Here is a 20967-nt window from a genome sequence, read left to right as displayed (position 1 = left end):
TATAATGTTGAGTGTCCAGTATTTAGTAAAATTTTAATAATCCAAGATGTGATAATTAACAGCCTAATTGGAACATTTTTATGTTACTTGGTCACTCTGGATTTCAGAAGTAGCTGGTTTAAATGCATAGTGAATAATCTTTCAAGCATATCCAATTTACATGCCTTAAGGATTTCCACCACTTTAATGGTCAATTTAGAAATGTCATTTAAAATTGTTTTTTAAAAACAAGATGCATTTATTAATTATTTTTATAGCTATAAGATCTTAAAATAGATTCTTCATAGAAAAATATATTTGTCACTGATAAAATGTGTCAATTAGCTAATGTTCAACAATGATCATCAGTGTCACAGATTGCATCCTGGTTGAAATTTTATTTTCACCATATTGGTTTCTTTAAATTGTTAGGCATTTTAGAGGATGATGCCTGGCAAAAAAAAAAAAAAAAGATTCTTAATAAATATTGTTGAATGAACTAATGAATGAATTAATGAATTTTTAAAGCCTTAAAAAATCTGTGAGTGCTGGAGTACTTAAAAATAAAGGTTTAATTGATTTTAATTAAGCACAATTAAACACTCTGCCAAACTCAGAAAACAATTTTTAGGCAACGTAAGAGCTGTTAGTTAAATGAATTTAAAATAATGTTAAGAATAGAAATTTCGACACAAATACCCCAGTCTACTAATTTGCTGATCATTGATGAAAACTAGCCACACGTGCTGATTTCTTTTTTGAAACTAACATTTGACATTAGCTGAATTAAATAGAATGTACAGAATTAATTCTGGTTAAATCTCTTAATTTCTAAGTCTCATTTTCCTTATGTTAAATTTTCCAGTTAATTTTTTTATTTTTAATACCTTTTTTTCTCTTCCACAGTTTTTAATGGACTGAATTGTTAGTTTCTGATAGGAGGCTTCTGATAATGAAATAGCCAATATGTCTACGTATCATCGAAAATGTAGAAATAAAAATGCATGTTCTCAACAATGAATGAGGTTACTTTGTTGTAGTCTGTCATCAGACCTTGGCCATACTGGATTTACTTTTTCGATAATAGAATAAGGTGGCTTATTCCTCAAACTTGCTTCTGAAAAATTGATAGACTGAAAAAAAACCCACAAAAGATTTAGTCGTTATGCCAAGCTGAATTCTGGATAAGTAAATCAGAATTTATTTATAACTATGTGCTGAGTGATCATAAGTATTTTCCTATTGCATTTTGTAATGCAACATTCACCATTTCTATTACTAAATTTTCTTCTCAAGAAAATCAGTAATAGTTATGGATTTGAGGTTACCTGGTACACTATTGAAAAAGTGTTGAAAGCCACTGGTATCCATTGAATTTAATTATTTTCCTTTTGATTGTTGTTTTTTTTTTTGTTTAAGGATTAAAACAAGGTGAGCCAACCATGACTGGCAAAACACAGACCAGCAATGTCACCAATAAGAATGACCCCAAGTCCATCAACTCCCGTGTTTTCATCGGCAATCTGAACACAGCCATTGTCAAGAAAGCTGACATTGAAGCCATCTTCTCAAAGTATGGAAAAATAGTTGGATGCTCAGTTCACAAAGGTTATGCGTTCGTACAGTACATGAGTGAGCGACATGCAAGAGCTGCAGTGGCCGGAGAAAATGCCAGGATCATCGCGGGCCAACCACTTGGTAAGTCACGCTTAGTTAGGGATTTCGCTCTGCACACATCTGGATGCGGTCTTGTTCTAAAGCCAGCACTACCATAAGATCCATCTCTTCTTTAACCAATTATAGTACTTGTATATTTATAATTTATATTATTTTCTTGTTCTCATTTGTTTTGCATATGTGTCTTATTTTCTATACAAATTCATAAATGAGATCACTTCTGCTTGGTAATACTTGTTATCTCCACCAATCCTAACAGGGCCAGACGAATAAAAAATACGCATCCTATTTAACTTTATTTGACTTGAAATGGTATCTATCTTCCAGGAAACACTAGCCTAAGCAAAAAATAACTTTGAATTTGTACATATAGCATTTGCTCTGAGGGGCTAATGTATCCTCCTCATTTCCTGTTTTTATTTTTTGGGGAGAAGGGATAGAAAATAGCAAAAGGACGTAAATCTTGAGAACTGGAAAAGAATTTAACCCCCTCTTTCTTAGCTAGTCGGGAATCTTGTACATCATGCCTGTTCAGCCATGTGCATTAATTAGATTTATGTCTAACGTCCAAAGAATAATATAGTTTTATCAAGAAAGGAGAAATTATAATCTGAAGTAAAATGAAAATACCTACGAGAAAATATTTTGTAATAAATATGTAGGTAAAAAATAAAAATTAGACAATCTAATTTTCTACACAAGGAAAAAGTATAATTAATACATCAGTGATTCCTTAATTTATATCTCTTTTGCTGGTCAGTTTCATATATTAAACTATTTATACGACACCTTCTCTTGGATGTCCAACAGGCATCTCAGCTTTATATGCCCAGAACAAAATTCTTGATTTTTCACACCCCCAACTTCCTCCACCCTCAGACTTCATCACAGTAAATGGAACCCCCATTTATCAAGTTTTTCAAACAAAAACGTAGGTTAGGTGTAAACTCTGATTTTTCTCTTCCCCTCTATACTCCAGATATAATCCATCATCACGTTTCTTGCCATAGATATATCCCAAAGTCGATCACTTTTTAAATCTATACCAATAGCCATCTCTTACAGGCCACTGTTATATCTCAGGTGGATTAGTAGAATAACTCCCTCACTGGTCTGCTGCTTTCTGAGCTTGCCAGAGTGTCCCTTTAAAAATGTAAATGAGATTACGCCATTAACCTGCTCTTAAACCTCTTACAGCCTTTCCATCTCACCCATAATAAGATTTGTATTCTATATTGTTCCTACGATGCCCCACACTTCCACATTTTCAACTCTATCTCTTTCTTCCCTCTGCCTTGTAGCATGTTAGTAATGCTGGCCGTCTTGATATGCCCAGATGTTCCCAGGTTGTTCCTGTCTCAGAGGCTTTGCACTTGCTGTTCCCTCTGCTCAGAAGACAAGTCTTTGCTAATTATTTGGTCCCTGCTTTGTTGTGTGCTGTGCACGAATTTTACTTACCCAGAGAGGCTTTTCCTGACCGAACTATCCAAAGTGAAATAGTCTTCTGCTCTCTCCCCTCCCCTGTCTGCTCCATTACTGTGCTTCTTACTGTTCTCGTAGCTTTCTTCGGTATCTGGAATTGCATATTTTAATTTATGATGTTACCTCTATCATGGCCACGGACATAAAGATGAAGGAGCATATAAAGGAGACAAGCTAAGAGCATAGACAAATCAAGTTAGAAGAGTGTTAAGAATATTGTATTATCAAATTATATAACATAGTTAAGAAATTGTTTAGGAAAGTATGGAATAAAATGAGGGTGAAGACGGAAGTAATAGTCTTGAGAGGAAAAAAAAGATGCTTTACGTAAGTTCTTGCTATAGACCCATAAATAATCATAACCATATAGGAATATAGCACCCGGGATCTGAACCGGCGAACCCCGGGCCACCAAAGTGGAACATGGGAACTTAACCACTGTGCCACCGAGCCAGCCCCTAAATTGTTTCTAATAAGATACCATTTTTCATTCCCAGTCTCTCATCTTGGATCCTCTCTTGGTGGTGTTCTCAGGTTAATCTCTGGGGCATCCATCTTAATCAGCCTTAATCACACTTTCTTCCTGAATCCAAGGCAAAAACTTTCTATTCTTTTAGTTGAAATCTAGTCTTTCACTACTTGTGTCTGAGCTGAATATCGTTTCATGCAAAGGAAGTGCTTTAGGACTTAACTAATAGCTTTGCTTTTCAGGTCCAGTATTGCAATATACCCGCCTTCTCTTAAACCATATTCCTAGAAATTCAGGCAAAGGCATGTCTCCCGCTTCTTCCTATGGGAAGCTCATTCCTCAGTCAAGTCCTGAAGAAGATATATCCACTTCTGGCTTTAAATACTTAGTTTTTCAGGAAGTATTATCCATTTCTGGCTTTAAATACTATATAGTTGTGTGTCACTTAACGACAGGGGTACTTTCAGAGAAAGGTGTTGTTAGGCGATTTGTCATTGTGTAAACATCATAGAATGCACTTACACAAACTTACATAGCATAGCCCACTACACACCTTGACTCTATGGCACTAATCTTATGGGACCAGCATCATAAATGTGGTCCATCGTTGACTGAAACGTCATTATGACTATACCTTTGTTTTTGTTTTTTTTTTTAAGATTTTATTTTTTCCTTTTTCTTCCCAAAGCCCCCCGGTACATAGTTGTATATTCTTCGTTGTGGGTCCTTCTAGTTGTGGCATGTGGGATGCTGCCTCAACGTGGTTTGATGAGCAGTGCCATGTCCGCGCCCAGGATTCGAACCGACGAAACACTGGGCCGCCTGCAGCGCAGCGTGCGAACTTAACCACTCGGCCACGGGGCCAGCCCCTGTACCTTTGTTTTTGGTAACAGAGGACAGCTTAGATTTAGGTAAATCACTTGGATCTTGAATCTTTTGACTCTCAAATAAACTCTTTATGATTTGCAACCCTTCACACCCTTAATTTGAAGTGAATTGATTATGGATCAAATAATAGACCACTGTGATATGAAACTGATATTAGCTTCATGTACTACGAGCTATCTAAGTATGCTTCTTTCCCTTTAGAGAAAGAAGGAATTAATATTGATCAAGCCATGTGCTGGGCTAGTATTTTACCTATATTATTTGATCTCAGTGCACACTAAGTATCTTCTTCTAAGTAGAAACAATCTTTTCATATCACTACATGTTTAAAAATCATTATATATATAATTCAGAGACCAGAATTAAACATCAGTATTACCAGAAAAATTAAGCATCATAATGAGGAGTTTTTATAGTTCTGTGGAGATTATAGATATATCCTTCAGTTAAAAATAGGCTATGCATGTGTCGAAACCTAGCATTTCTTAAATGGAAAATATTAATAGCTATTTTGCTTCTGCAAGTAATGGGGACACTGAAGGATTTTAAGTTTGGAAGTAATATGTTGAAATGTCTTTTATTGAAAGAATAATCCATCAGCACCTGGATGGGTAGATTTTGTTGCTGTAAGACTAGAAAAGGGGACACGTCTTGGGAGCCTACTGAAAGAATTCAGGGTTCCAATTCTGGAAATGAAGAGGGAAAAATGAGGAAAATCAGGTAGGATCAATAAGATCTAATAACTAGTTGGCACAATGGGTGAGAAAAAGAAAAGAGAGAGAAGAATCAAAATGATTCCCATATTTCTGGGTTCAATTTTCTGTTGGATAGTTTTGCAGACCACTAGGATGATGGAGAATGATTTCCTAAGGAAAAGCGGTTTTCTTCTAAGACAATAGGCTCTGGAGTGAGTAGATGTATTAAGGTTAACGTGAATGCCTGAGGCTATCCAGGTATATGTATTTAGGAGTATCTTGGATGCACAGGTCCAAGCTAAGAGGAGACATTTGGACTAAGATTAGAGTTTTGAGAGTCATCAACACAGATAGTGTTAAAACTTTAGAAATGGATAAGCTTGTCAGGGAAAGTATATAGCATAAGAAGAAGATTTCTGAAGATAGATCTGTTGAGAAAATTTTAAGTCAATAAAAAGAACTTTCCTTCTGATAAGCCTTCTGAAAATCTAAATCCAAAATATTTTCTACACAGCTATTCGAGCTGTAGTTACCGTGGCTTTCCTCAGTTTCCCGTAGTGGATGACTACCTTCTGAGCTCAGAGTCCTTAAGTCACTTTTCTTAAACTGCTAGTGATTTCTAAACTTCCAAGGCCATATGAGAAAAAAGTTCCTATTGATTCTAATATTTAAAAATCTCATTTATGAGAGCTTATTCTCTTTCCACACCAATGTCTGCTATACCCAATGCCATCTGCCCAGCTGAGTAGCAGAGAAAACTTTATCTACCTTGCCAAGTTTCATTATCTGTCTTTAATAAAACCATTGGCATAAAAAGAAATGTTCCTCAGACCAATTGCAAGTGAACCATTGCAGATCTGGTCAGGGTAATTTTATTCACTTGACTACATTAGTACACCTGAAGAATTTAAGAACAAGAATAACATGTACCTACATTATAAAATATTCTTTTTATCTTTCTGGAGAAAACGTCTTTTAATTTGAAATTATCATCAAATTCTGATTTGAAATTTTAAAGTATCTATTTTATATTCTTTTCAAATTCATATAAAATGAGAAATTGTTTTAAAAATCACTGAATCCCAACTGAAAATTGCATTGCATTGCATAGCGTAGCTAGGGGAGGTCCGAAATTGGAGCTCAAAATACTGGGACTTGAATCTGGATTCTGAAAGTAGGTCATGGTCTAAGGTCTTGATTAACTTCTCTCCCTATGATTTTTATTCTTACTATGTTGACAGAGATTCCTAAATTCTATACCACAACCCATGAAAAAGCACCTTGGATTAGTTCAATGGTCCATCCATTTTATCAACATGATAATGAACCCAAGGAATGTTTTATTGAATGCAAAATTTGTTTCCTGAGGTTATTTCCCTTAAAGGCATATACCACACAAGGTTCTAGGTAATTTCATTTAAGCTTATTTGCAGTAGACTTCTTTGCTGCATTTTTTCCTGATAACTAATTAGCCATAGGGCAAATGTGCTGTAAAAGATAAAATAAGGAAAAATAAAAGTGACATTAAAAGGAATATAATGAAACATGAAGAATGAATAGCAAAATTAAAAAGACTTTATTTTAAAATACGAAATATTTGAATACATTTAAAATCTGTGTAGTTTCATGGCAATACAGTACAAAATACTAATTTTATTTTGTGAGTTGTACCTAAGCATTTGTCTTTGAAATCTTTCACTCATAGTATTATAATGTTTTTTTATTCTTTTGACTTGTTGATTCATCTCTTTGTTTGCCATCCATCACACTTCTTTTTTGCTAAAATTTCTTCATTCATTGAGAGGTATCAGTTCCAAATACTAGGATGCATATTTGCAACTGAGCTCTGTATTGTGTTGCGAAAACCCTTCTACGCTGTTGTTTGTCCTTGGCGTATTGTCACATGTCCCTTGATAGATGTTCCAAGGTTCTATGAGAAATGTGAAGCTAAGATTGATGTAATATAAAATTGGGAGTACTGCATCAATGGAGAAATGAAGCCAAACTGTCAACCTGTTATTTTATCTTTTATGGCAAAATTGTCTTACAGCCAATTAGTCATGCCGAGAAAATACTTGCAGTGAAGATGTTTAGGGCAAAGAAGATTACAGTGGAAATACCAGACACAACCACTTAAACTAATAGTTAGGGTGGAATTTTTCCCTTGCAGTTAGACTTTTATACATTTATTACTCCAGAGCAATTCAACAGAAATACTTATTTCTTCAAACTGCCAAGAATGTCTCCAGTTTTTTGGGGTTTTTTTAACCTGTGATCAAGGCATGTCCTAGACCTGACTGTCAGGTAGACATACTTATTTTGGGTGCCTTCCTCCCCTATTTTATGCTATTTTCTTTAAAATTGATGCCTTTCTTTCTCAGTTAACAGACTCCCCAGGCCGTGACACATGATTCAAAATCATCATCTCTTCTTTTCCCCATTGTTGTCTCCTCTTCTCATTCCCTCCTCACGATTGGCTGCCTGAGGAAATTTGCCTGATAAATACCCTTTATCATATGTTTGAGATATGATAATTGAACACATTAAAGGATTTCAAATGAATAAACTGGGTGGAAAGATGGATTGTTGGTATTGCTGTCTTCCAAACAGCCATCACAGCACACCCAGTGGGTATTATACAGAAAAGGAATCATGGCTGACACTTAATTTAGTTGCTTTTACGCATTTTCAGTTCTTCAGCACATCTTTTGCACTATGGTGGAAAAAGGATATCCCTTTTTATTCCTGGCTTCCTGCCTTTGATATGTAATGGGGGATTGCTAAACCTTCTGTGGAAATAAACACTTGATTGCATTTTAATCCAAGTTACTTGGGGATTCCTAAAATATCAGAATCTAGCCAGGAGATTATTCTGAATATTTTTTGTAGAAAATACAATTTCTATAATGTAAAACTCCTGATGAAAATATATCTAAGTTTGGTTATTTAATTTATTTCAATAAAGTTTAAATTTAAAAAGGTGAGATACTAAAATATCCTCAATATTTCATTGAATTTGGATTCTAAATTTTGTTAATATTGGAAATGTTTATTGCATTTTTAATCTAAATTTACACATTCCAACTTTTTCTTGTCAAACTTGTTACGTGAAAGGTGAAACAAGCTTTTTAAATGTTGAATACTGACAATTTTTATATGAAAAGTCCCACATAAAGTGTCCTTTTATACCAAAATATCATGCAGAGGTCGGAGACCAAGTCTAGAGCAGTGCCGATGTCTGCTGATGACACTGGCTTGATTCCACACGTGCTATAAATAAACATTTGTAATGTCTTCTTTTAGATTATTTCACTGTTATGCTGCTTGCAAAAGACACAATTTATGAACTTAAGAATTCAGTTATTAGTAGTAAGAGGAACCCAACACAAAAAAATAATTTATCTATAGAAATCATTCTTCCTCTGAAACCTGTATCCAGATTCTTATTGTTGAGGAGCAGTCTAGCTTAGAAAAAGAATACATAAAATGGAGAAATTAATTTCATTACGTTATAAATGTCTTGCAAATGCTGAAGGAATTTGAAGAAGGAGCGTGATGAATAGAGACTGTTAATTTTAAAGTAAAGCTAGTTAATATTCTTAATTCTTACCATGAATGAATTGGTAGAAGGGAAGATAATGGGGAGCAATGCTGAGGAAGGGTAAAGAAAAAAACAGACAAACGTGTAATGATCCGTCAGGTGTGCCCCAAGAGTAATGGATTTCAGCTACCATTTTGGATCGGGAGTGATCTTTTCAAAATACAAATCTAATCCTGTCACTCTCTGCTAAAAACTTTCATTGATTTCTCATTGTTCTTAGGAAAAAAACCTGAGACTCTCACTGTTGCCTGTAAGTTTCCACATGATTTGTTTCTCGCTTGTCTCCGGACTTACATCATTGTACTCTTTGCCTGGCTTGGTGCTCCATCTAAATTGACTTCTATTAGTTCTTTGAACAAGTCATCTTCTTTCCCTCACCAGGCCCTTTGCACATGCTGTTTGACTGTGTAGAATGTCCTTCCTTACCAGGCTCCCCAGCAATTCACCTCACTTCCCTTCGCTTAACTATTCATCCTTCAGATCTCAGATCAAAAGTCCTCGCTTTAAGGAAACCTACTTGGGTGCCTCATACATGGGCGGAATGTTTTACTTCCTTTGTGAACATGTATACTATCAGTTATATTTGTATATTTACTATCTTGTAATTAGTAGCTGTTCCTTCCCCCTCTAGGGTTAGTTCCTTGAGCGTGTTGACTGCATATGTTTATATTGGTCTTTTTAGCTCTAACAGAGTGCTGACATGTCTGTGGCAAATGCTCAGTACGTATGTGCTGGATGAATGGCTGGAGGATTGGAGGAACAGGTGGGTTTCCCTAAAGGGCTTCTCCCCTATTGAAAAGAGCAACACAAGAAGATGAAAACAGAGAGGAAAAAGGAGGAGGAAGAAGAGGAAGAAGAGGAACGGGGAGAGAGAAGGAGCAGGAGCAGTTGCATTTCCCTGGAAAGCAAGTAGCTACAGTTTGGGGTTGCTGTAAGGAGGAGGCACTGTGCTCTCCTTGTAGGGTGACTAGTGTCAGGGAGAAATTCCCCTGCTACCCTCTTGAGTTCTTATGGCCGGACTAATAATAGAATTGTCATAAGACCAGAATAAGAGGAGAAAAAACAATTTAGTATGTATGTATTGGGGATCATAAAAATGATGCTCTTTGAGGTGGGCAAAGCAGGCTGCTTTTATATCTTTTTACACAAACGATAAATTTGTGAGGACAGGACAAAGAAACTTAGGTTTAGGGTACATAATAAAGGAGGAATTTAAACAGAATTTAGACTTGAAGTACTAAATTAGTAAACTTAAACATGCTTTTATTTACCAAAGATTATTTTATATCACATTAACTTGAAAAATTTTGGGTTAGTTTCTATTATAGTTAGAAATAATTTATGTAAGCACTTACTTTAAGTAAAGGGAGCTCTTTAAAAACTAGTTTTGATAATATCATCCAGAGATAGAAAAATACCATATTTATAATAGATATACATATACATGGACAAACATAAACAAAGAAGTTATAGCTTTTAATTTTAAGTTTAAGCCACCTGGGGCCAGCCTGGTGGCTCAGCAGTCAAGTGCTCATGTTCCACTTTGGTTGCCTGGGGTTCGCTGATTTGGATCCTGGATGCGGACATGGCACCGCTTGGCAAGCCATGCTGTGGTAGGCGTCCCACATATAAAGTAGAGGAAGATGGGCACGCATGCTAGCTCAGGATCAGTCTTCCTCAGCAAAAAGAGGAGGATTGGCTGAAGATGTTAGTTCAGGGCTAACCTTCCCCACCTCCAAGAAAAAAGTTAAAAACAATTAAAAAACTGTAAACCGTGAATCAGCTGCATACAAAACTCACTAGTTTATAAATAATAGTGACTCTGGCATGTGGAACACGTTAAGGTTACCTGCTTGAAAGTTTTTTTGTTAATATTTGTGGGCAAGACTTTTAAAATTCATACTTGCCCTAGACAAGAAGGCTGTGAATTAGATTTTTGGGTAAGAGAGCTTGCATTTATAAATGGAATACTTTCCACCTTTTTTTTCCCCCTTTAACCTCACGCTTTACCAATTGAGCTAGCCAGGCTTCCATCCAGGTGACTGTGGGCTGTTATCTCCTGGGGTGTTTACATTCCAAAGACATGATAAAATTTACAACTTCAAAGGACAGAGAGAAAAAAATGCAAGTTTCTTTTCCTAAGAGTTTCAGGATAATTGCTATTTAAATTTTTCCTACTTTTCCTATGTGTGGGGTGATTATATTTTCAATGTCCTGATTTTGGTTTTTAACATATAGCCGATTTAAAGGATCTGCCAGTCTGGCCATTGACAAGTAGGATCTTAACAACTCAAACCAATAGGCCTCTTATGGTTTAACCACGGATGCAAGAGGTGTCCTCAGAGGAGAGTGCAAAGATGCAGCCCTCACCACATCCAAAAGTTCACTCTCAAAGGATAGTCTAAGAAAGCAGCGGACTTCATTGTACAGGCCGTAAGGATAGTGCGGTAGAAATGCTGTCTCTGGCCTTCCACAGGAATGTGGGGCACCTCCACTCACAGACCTGCTAATCGGTGACACGAGGTGGGCACTACTGGAATGGAATTTCCCAGCACTAACAAGCCACAAAGGTGGAGATGACAAAAGCCCCCTGTGGACTGGGACACCTTATGACAATTTCCCCTGAGAGCTGGCACGGCTGGGCAAAGAGAGTGCTGCTTGTGACACCTGTCTCAGACCCCCAGTCTGTTTCATTGGCCACCAGGTACACTCTGATAATGCACCTTCTGGAGGATGGACAACAGAGAAAGTATTTTCACTGGTCCAAAAGCCAAGTTCTCAGGGCATAGAACAAGATGGAAGGAAAAACCTCATCTGGTTTTTATGCAGAGGACAGCAAAGGTCGCCTGTATAGACGTGGGTCTGTTGAGATCTGTACTCACCTGTCTGTGAGGCCAGCTTGAACAGCAGGCTTATCCAGGGCTTGTACCTGCTGTCCTGCCCTGTGATTCTTCCTCCACATGACAAATTACACAACAGACAGAGACAGAGGAAAACAATGATCCTCTCCGGGAAGAAAGGATCAACAAAAATCAAGAGCACTCCTTTAGAAATACCAGAGTCACTAGAGTTCCAGGAAACTAATTCCACAAATATTTTCTCCTGCTAACCAAAGTTGAGAGAGAGAGAAAAAAAGATTCTCACCACTTTCCTTTTCATCGGACCCCGCAGACAGAGATCTGGAAGGCTGACATGGTAAGAAAGTTTTTCTTGTCGGCTTCCGTGTCAGATGTCCCAGGATCTCTTAGCTGCAGTAGTCACAGGGAGAAGGCAGTTTCCCAAGTGGTGATTCTCCTGGCTGGCTCACCAAAACCCTCCCTGTTGCTTTATCCCTCTTGATTTCTTATGGCTGGACTAATAATTAAATTGACACAAGACCAGGTAACAGGAGAAAAACCAATTTAATACATACATATTGGAGATCATAAAAATGATGCTCTTTGAGATGGGCAAAGCAGACTGCTTTTATACCTTTTTACACAAACAGTAAATTTGTGAGGAATGACGGAACAAAGAAACTTAGGTTTGGGGTATGTAATAACAGAGGAATTTAAAGAGTTGAGGCTTGAGTTAGTAAATTAGTAAAAGTAGCCGGGTTTGCTTATGCAGGCTTCTCAGCCCTGAATGCTCTAGGTCTTTGGCATAAGGATGTCCGTCTCCTGGTGTGGGGAGGGTACCTTTCACGTGGGAGATTTATTTCCTGCTTTCAGGGAGAATAGAGAGAGGAGGGTCAAAGTGCCTTTTTTTATTTTTATTTTTTATTTATTTATTTTTTGTGTTAGCTGCTTTTCAAGTAACTTTAATTCAAAGTAATCAATATGCCATTGTGGGATATTTTGGGGTGGCCTGCCCTGGGCCCCAGCGCTAGGTATTCAGTCTCTTTAAAGTCAGATAGCTCAGGTGTAGCTGTTCAATAGGCCTGATTTAATTTTTTTTAAGTATAATCCAGTCCTTTTTAAGCATCAAATATTAACATGTATGCATTTCATTCAAAGATTATAGTAAATGATATATTGGTTTAAAGGAACAGTTTATTCATGGAAAACTTTGTCTACATTCCTTAAAATGGCATCCTTTCATAGTTTTCTCTTATTTATAGCTAGATATTTGCACAGTCCTTCTTCCTTGTCAAGGCTCTTTTAAGCTTTGATTCTGACAACAATTCCAAGAGGTGAGTAACAGGAGTATTTATGCCCATTCTGCTGGCTAGGGACTGAAGCTCAGGGAAGTTCACCTGCCTGATATCACACAGACAGTGCTGTAGCTATCAAACTCACGTATTCTGACCCTCATTATTTTCACTATTCTTGTCAGCAGTTCTTTTTCTATCATTGTATCAGTGGTGCGACTGTACACTTTGTCATCCAAACCAGGATACTTCTGCAAGTGAGAAAGGAGGGTATTAATGATTATGCTGTGACACCAGGCTTAAACCAGGATGGTCCTGGACAAACGTGAATGTATGGTTCCTAGCGTCTATTGCATTTGTCCTTAGGACAGACTTGTCGACTGACCTGATTGTTTTCGTAGGACAAATATCATCTAGTATATTAGTTAAGGTGTACCAGCCTCAGTATTGGACAAACCCCGACATTTTGATAATTAATACAATAGAAGTTTATTTTTTCCTTACCTACATTTACTTTTTGCTTACACGCGGTGCCCTGAGGAGGAGATGGGGTTGGGGTGGAGGCTCTGTTCTCCTCTTTTATCCAGGGGCCAGGCTGTAGGAAGTTCTGACAGCTTTCAGTGAGTGGCTACCATGGATCTGGAAGGAAGTCAGACCAGCAGAGCGGGAGGATGATGCTCTGGCAGTTTTGTGGTTCAAGCCTGGGAGTGGCGCTCATCCTATCTGCCTACATTCCATTGACCACACCGAGATGCAAGTGGGGCTGGGCGGCCGTTCCCACCAGTACCTGTGTAAGCAGGAAGAATAGAAATCTTTGGTGCGCAGTTGGCTTCTTTGCCACATGTAGTTGAATGACTTGGAGAAGCTATTCACTAAGAATTCATTTCCTAACCTGTCAAATGGAAATAGTAGGGCTTAGTTCAGAGCTAAGGCAGAGCTCACATTCACAAAGTGCTTAGAACCTTGCCTGCGTCTGGTACGTACCTTGTGTTAAAAATTTCTACACGGAGATTTCAGACTCTGAAACCATTCTAGTTCTAGGAGAAATCCTCTGTTTCCTTCACTGCGCCATTCTGAACAGACTCTGAATAGGCAGTGCAGGCAGGCCATGAGAGCAGTCAGTAATTTCCGGGAGCAAGAGATTAGCTCAGGCGATTACAGGTGGGGTGAGAGATGATTCTAGGGAAGGAAAGGTTTAAAATGAGTGTTAAAAGGATGGGTGGGGATGGACAGGTAATTCCAGGTGAATGAAGCATTACACCTGGAGCCAGGCACAAGAGAATAAAGCCCTGTGGATGAAGAAGCGGGCTCCTGGAGAAGACGGGAAGGAGATAAGATTGATGCCAGGTTGTGGAGCATCTTGAATGTCACACTGATGAATCCAAGTGTGCAGAAATACTTATGAGATAGTATTTGGTGTAATGGAAACTGTATTCAAAAGAAGATCTTATATTAGTTAACTATCATTTGACCCGCTCTTATGTTTTCATTAGTGACATTATTTAAGATGCACACTGAGTTCCTCTTACTGTTGAGATATTCATTCACTTCTTCATTCACTGTCAAATAATTATTAATTCACTGTTTTAGCCAGGACATCAGCTTGGGAGAGGTCCTCTGAGAATAGAGATTACACTCAGATTTAGTGCAGTTGTTACAAGCTGCTTGTTGTTATTTTATATTTATTTACTTCTTGTTGTTGTAATATAATTATCTGTCATTAAGTAACATGGTGCCTGTATTTTGCAGTTTTAGTTGAACTATATATAGCAATACGTGTCTTTAGAGCAGCGTTTCCTAACCTTGGCAGTATTGAAATTTTGGGCGTTTGTTTTGGGGACGTGGTCCTGTGAATTGTAGGATGTTTAGCAGCATCTCTGACTTCTACATACTGCATAGGAGTAGCGCCCCCTCCCAGTAGTGACAACCAAAAGTGTGTCCCACTATTACCAAAATGTCCTCTGAGGGGCAAAATTGCTGCTAGTTAAGAATCACTACTTCAGAGTAATCATACCAAACTCCATTAATTCAGAAATGTTATAATAGTTTTAATCAAGATAAACTATATGAAAACAATGCTTTGCATTATTTTGACAATAACTCATCATTTATAATAAAGATAGATCTTTTTCATTTGTCCAGAAAGCAAAACTCTGTATGTGCATTTCAGAGCAATTACAGTAATGTGTTTACAACCATAGCTTACCACTTGTATCACCAGTTTGTTTTAATTCTTAAAAAGACAGACACCAGAAACAAATTTACCTGTCTATACAGTTAACGTGTTTGTGTTTACCGATTTTTAACAACAAAAAAGCTTTTTTTAAAAATGCCCTTTCTCTTCACATCTTTAATATAATGTTTCTTCATGATGTGATTTTTTTCATTAAATCCTTCCATTGAAACATTTCAGATCACCACTAGAAATTATAAAGAAAAAGGTGTTGTAAAAGTGTTAAGTGAAAAATACTGAGTTCCGAGACTATTCAGACACTTAGGATGATGTTCAAATATATATTATTCAACAGTACCACTAAAAGCCTCTTACAACTAAGAAAGTAAGAGTTGCATCATCACTTGTTGATGTTTTCTCTAACCAATGCATTAGTTCTGCCATTACATCCGTCTTACTCCATTTTGGTAAGTATTATTCTCCTGGATGCGCCTTCAGGTACAAATTAGACACAATGTCTGAACACCTAGTAGGAGCCGACTGATAGAGAGCCTGGGATGAAATGATGAGTACAGATAATCATTTTGGACAGCATAGTCTATTGCAGATCCCCTTGAGAAGGGCACAAACCTTGTGGGGGCTTCTGAGGCATGAAAATTTTGTAGAAAACATCCAAAGAATGCTGCTAGTAATAAAGAACACTTTTAGCAAGACACCATCATATAAACCTATTACCATTTGTACTGATAAAAAAATAAAAGTCTTTTAGCTTTTGCCTCTAAAGAACATATTGTCATCATACTTTCTCAATTTGATAGTTTGTCAAAGCTTCCACCTCGCAAGATATGTCATAAGTTAGCCCTTCAGCTAATTTGAACATGAGCTGCAATGAGAATATGAAATTTGGCTTAGTAAGTCTTTGGCTTTTTCTTCCTTTGAAGCTATTCACCACTCCAACTTTCTTTCTCCACTAAGGAAATATCCAACACATCCATATATTTTAAACAATCAATTTTCCCACAAATGTTATATTATCCAGATATTCAAAGTGGTTATCAATTGCACAACATTATATTTAGAGGACCATTTTATTTGTTTTCAAAAATCTGTTCACAAGGCTGTGAATGATCTTGAATGATAGCCCTGAGTGGAGGTGTAAAGAATTGCTTATGAGATAGTGTTTAGTATATGTCACTTTTATTTCCTCTTTTCTGTGGTTGACAGAAATATGTTGCCACTCAAACAGTAGATTTTAATAACATTTTTATGAATATGTTATTTTCACGCATCAACCTTCTCAAAGAAGTTCAAGATTCACTCTATTACATTTAAAAAATTGTCTTCCCAACATCCTTCATGGAAACTAGATAATTAATTTCATTAATGCCATTTTACACATAAAGAAATTCTATAATGTACTGAATGTTAAAGAGAACATATTTTCATGAAGACAAAAGTCTTGGAACTTTCTTTTAACGTTTTTCAAAATTACTCTAAGTTATTCCTAGTTATGCAAAGTATACATATAGTATCTGGTAATTGTTTAATAAGTCTTAATCGTTTTCCTTCTTCCATCTTCATCCTCATCCTCCCTTGTTTTCAGATAATAAGTATTAAATACAACGCTCTGTGGACTGCAAAGCACAATGCACATTTCAGTAATTAAGCAGAGCTACTTAATATGCTATAAACAAATTCTAATTAACAAACTTGCACGATAGAGTGTATTATAGAACTAGTGGTCTGTCAACCAGGGAGATACATGACCCCACATATGATAGAAAGGCTGGGGGATTTTCTTTATGTCTCTAAAATTGGCTATTTGACTCAATCAGTGAACCTAAATTAGTGAAAGCAGTGGTAGATACTGTTTGTGAGCAATTTTCTCATGAAGACTATCACTGGAAATTTCTGAGCAGCACTTAGAAGGATCTTATTAGTTCTAACTTATTCCCTAGAGCAAAGCTGGACATGATAATAGATAAAATACAATACCTCAATTTTTCCTTTAATCTTGTTGATAAGATGTCTGAAAGTCACTTGTGAATTTCAATTGATTTCAGAAGACTGTACTAATATGAACATTTATTCTTTCAACAGTATGCGTGAAATTGTGTTAAATGCTTGCCAACAGATATTAAGCTCTAAAGGGGCAAAGAAACATATTCCACACAAAAATAAAATTAAAGTAAAGCCAAATGTAAAGTAAAATAATACAATACAATATAATAGATGACTGCCTTTGGAAAATATCCTAATTGTGGAATAATAATTCACCATTCCAGCTTTCTTTCTCCACTAAAGAAATATCCAACACATCCATATATTTTAAACAATCAATTTTCCAACAAATATGTAAAATATGTATACATAAAATAACATGCAAATGAAGGTGGCAAATACAAGATAAAGCATGATATAATGCAGCTCAAGTACCATAAAAGGATAAATTATTGTAATTTTTTCAGGGCATTTGTGGAGTGAAATATGCATGTATGAAATAACGTACAATAGAAGGTGGAAAATATAAGATAAGGCATATTGTAATGCACACCATCGAGTGCTACAGGAATTTTAGAAAGAAATACAGTATTGTAAGGTTGTTTGGAGAAGTCTTCCAGGAAGTAGATTTGAATTAAAGAACTTGGAAATAATCTAGAATCCATGGCAAAAAATTAGAATATTAAACCTCAATAAAATCTTTAGATACTGCAATTTCTAATTTATTTGAGTTGAAACTAAAACAAAGAAACTGAAATGATAAGCTTCCAACGTTTTTGAAAGATGCCAGTTAAGATGACAGGCTCTTGACGCAGGCTTCTCGTGTTGGATTCTTCGCTTCTGCTTCCTAGTTGCGTAATTTGGGGCAAGTTACTGAAGGTCTCAGCGCTGTTCCCTTGTCTTTAAAATGGAGACAATCATAAGAAGACCTATCTCCTAGAGTTGTTGTGAAGATTAATTGCATCAATATATGTGAAATGCTTAAAACATTGCCTGGGCCCTCTGAAGTGCTATAAAAACCAAAGGCAAATAAGAGGGGAGACATCCTATGAAATCCTGTTGTTCAGTGGTTCTCAAAACCTTCTACAAATGAATTCAGAAAACTGGAATCCTAGTCGTAAATTTTCATCTTCCTGGAGATGTTGAGCCCACACAAGAACTTATCCTTTCTGGGCTCTGCTTTCCTCCTATGCAGGGAGATCATGGGCTGTAAATTCCCCAGGAGGCCTCGTATTCTTCATGGTTTGTGCTTTTTCTGTCCTCTTGAAGAAATCTTTGCCTACTCCATGGTTATGAAGACATCCTCCCATGTTTCCTTCTAAGGGGCTTTTTTTTGTTTGTTTTACCATTTACATTTAGATTTTAATAGATGTGGAGTTGAAGTTTTTGTATGATGCGTGTTAGTAAACTAGTTTACTTATTTCTATATGAATATGCAGTTAACTCAATTTTTTGAATAAACCATTCTTTCCTCACTGCACTGAAATGTCAGTTTGGACGCAGAATAAGTGGTATAGCATAAATATTTATATATAGTATAAAATATATTTTATATGTAATTATAGAATTTTATTTAATATCAATTTGTATAATTACATATATGCTATAGATATACTGTAAATAGTGCTGGTACTACTGTAAATGGCACCATTTTGGACATTTCATTTCCTAATTGTTCATTACTGGTACATTTATTGATATACTCACAGATCTTTTAAATTCAGTTATTAATTCTAACAGTTTACTCTATATCTTTTAGATATTCTATGTCTACAACCAAGTATCTTGCAAATAATGACAGTTTTATTTCTTATCTTCCAATATGTATGCGTTTCCTTCCTTACTTTATTTCATTGGCTAGTTTCCAAAATAATATTGAACAGTAGTCGTGGTAGCAGACCTATTTTTCTATTACATGAGAAAGCTGTCAATATTTTGCTATTATCATTTACCTTAGGATTTTATTTTGTGGAAAATCCCTATCAAATTAAGAAAGTTGTCTTTATATTTCTAATCGGCTATTAATTTTTATTGAATCATATCCAATATTTTCACTATATATGGAAATGAATATTTGATATTTCTTCTCTATTCTGTCCATGTGAAGAACTAGAATTGATCTTTGAATATTAAATCAATCTCACACTCCTGGAATCAATGGAACATGAAATAAAGTATAATCCTTTTGTTTGGTTGTTTCGTTTTTACCTCCATGTTCATCACAGAGATTTATGTTTCTTGTTATTGCCAGTTCTGCTATGTAGGAGATGCTGACCTTGTAAAATAAACTGGGGCGTGTTCCTTTTCCTGTACTCTGCAAGAGTGGGTACATGGTCAGTTTCATTTCTTTGCAGATATTTGGAGAATTCACCAATGATACCATTTGGGCCAGGAGTATTTTGTGGAATGATCTTTAATACAAATTCAATTACTTTAATAGACATAAAACTATTCAGATTTTTAAAACGATTCTTGTGTCGGTTTTGGAGAGAGAAGTTTTCCAGGGATGTGCTAATCTGATAGACATTTTCAAATGTGTTGTCATTAAGCTATTCACAGTATTCTCATATTTTACTGTCATATGGATCTTTTAAGTGATGTCTTTCTATTTTCTAGTCCTGATGTCAGAAATTTTTGCCTTAACTTTCTTTCTTAGTCAGACTTAGATAGTATAGCCTTCTATTCAAATAACCAAATTATATTTTGTGTGTTTTCTCTATTGCACGCTTGTTTGGGTTTCATTACTCTGTAATCTTACGTTTATTATTTCTTTTCTTCTACCCTGTTTGGTTTGGTTTACTACTTTCTGTAATATAACTTCATGAGTGAATACTTAGATAATGGATTTTCAGCTTTTCATGTTTTCTAAACTGCCTTAATTCTGTAATTCTCTCTGAGTACAGCTTTAGCGTCATCTTGCAAGTTCTAATACGTACTACTTTCAGAATCAGTTAGTTAATAAATATTTTCCAATTCACACTGATATTTATTTTTTGCTCTATTGGTTATTTAAAAAGTTTGTTACTGAATTTATTCTTTTTAAAATTGATTTTAGGTTAATTTCACTGTAACCAAAGAATAAATTAATTAAAATTTTTTTATACCTCTGTATATGGTCAGTTTTCATAAGTGTTCTGTGTGCAGTTGGCAAACAGCATTTGAATTCTGCTCTGGTTCGGTGCAGACTTCTTTATGTGTCAGACAGGCAAAAATTGCTAATTGAATTCCTCTGATCTGTATCTTTATTGATTTTTGTATTCTTTTCCATCAGTTATTATGAGAGATGAATTATGATTATGGATTCATCTCTGTATATTTTTAGTTCTTTTAATTTTTACTCAATATATTTGAAGCAATAATATTTGGTAAATACAAAGTTGAAATCATTGTATCTTTCTAATGAATTCATCCTCTTATCAGTACAATATCTGTCTCTCTCTCGCAATTATTTTTGTCCTAAAGAAAAATGTTGTCTGATCTCAATATAGCTGAACTCATTTCCTTTTGATTCATGTTCGCGTAGTATATTATTTTTCATCTATTTTAATTTCAGTGATTTTCTGTCTTAATATTTAAAGCATGCTTGTAAGCAAAATATTATCTTTTAAAAACACAGTCTGACAGTCTTTCTCTTTTAATTATAATAATCTATTCACATTTAATTACTGATATATTTGACTTTATATCTACAAGTTCGCTATTTTTTCTTTGTCCCATGGGTTGCATGTTAATTTTTCTTTCTTGTCTTTCTTAGATTAATCTTTCTTTTAATGTTTTGTATTTTCCATCCTATTAGCTTGTAAGTTATACACTTTTGCTCTTCCTGGAGAATTACCCTAGAGGTTGCAGCTGAGTTCCTTGATTCGTTAGATA

General features: G+C 35.8%; 1 protein-coding gene across 20 annotated transcripts in view; it reads left to right on the top strand.

The window, feature by feature from the left end:
• The window catches only part of RALYL (RALY RNA binding protein like), a 654295-nt gene that overhangs the window by 295020 nt on the left and 338308 nt on the right, over positions 1-20967 (top strand). For all 20 annotated transcript variants that reach the window (XM_070480983.1, XM_070480988.1, XM_070480984.1 and 17 more), the window contains one exon: positions 1399-1677. In XM_070480983.1, the coding sequence (XP_070337084.1) occupies positions 1422-1677 (256 nt within the window). In that variant the 5' untranslated portion in view covers positions 1399-1421. The remainder of the gene's footprint in view (positions 1-1398; positions 1678-20967) is intronic.

The sequence above is a fragment of the Equus asinus genome, chromosome 12 (assembly GCF_041296235.1).
Source record: "Equus asinus isolate D_3611 breed Donkey chromosome 12, EquAss-T2T_v2, whole genome shotgun sequence".
Lineage (NCBI taxonomy): Eukaryota > Metazoa > Chordata > Mammalia > Perissodactyla > Equidae > Equus > Equus asinus.
Note: the sequence above shows the minus strand (reverse complement) of the source record. Positions and strands in the feature narration are given on the sequence as shown.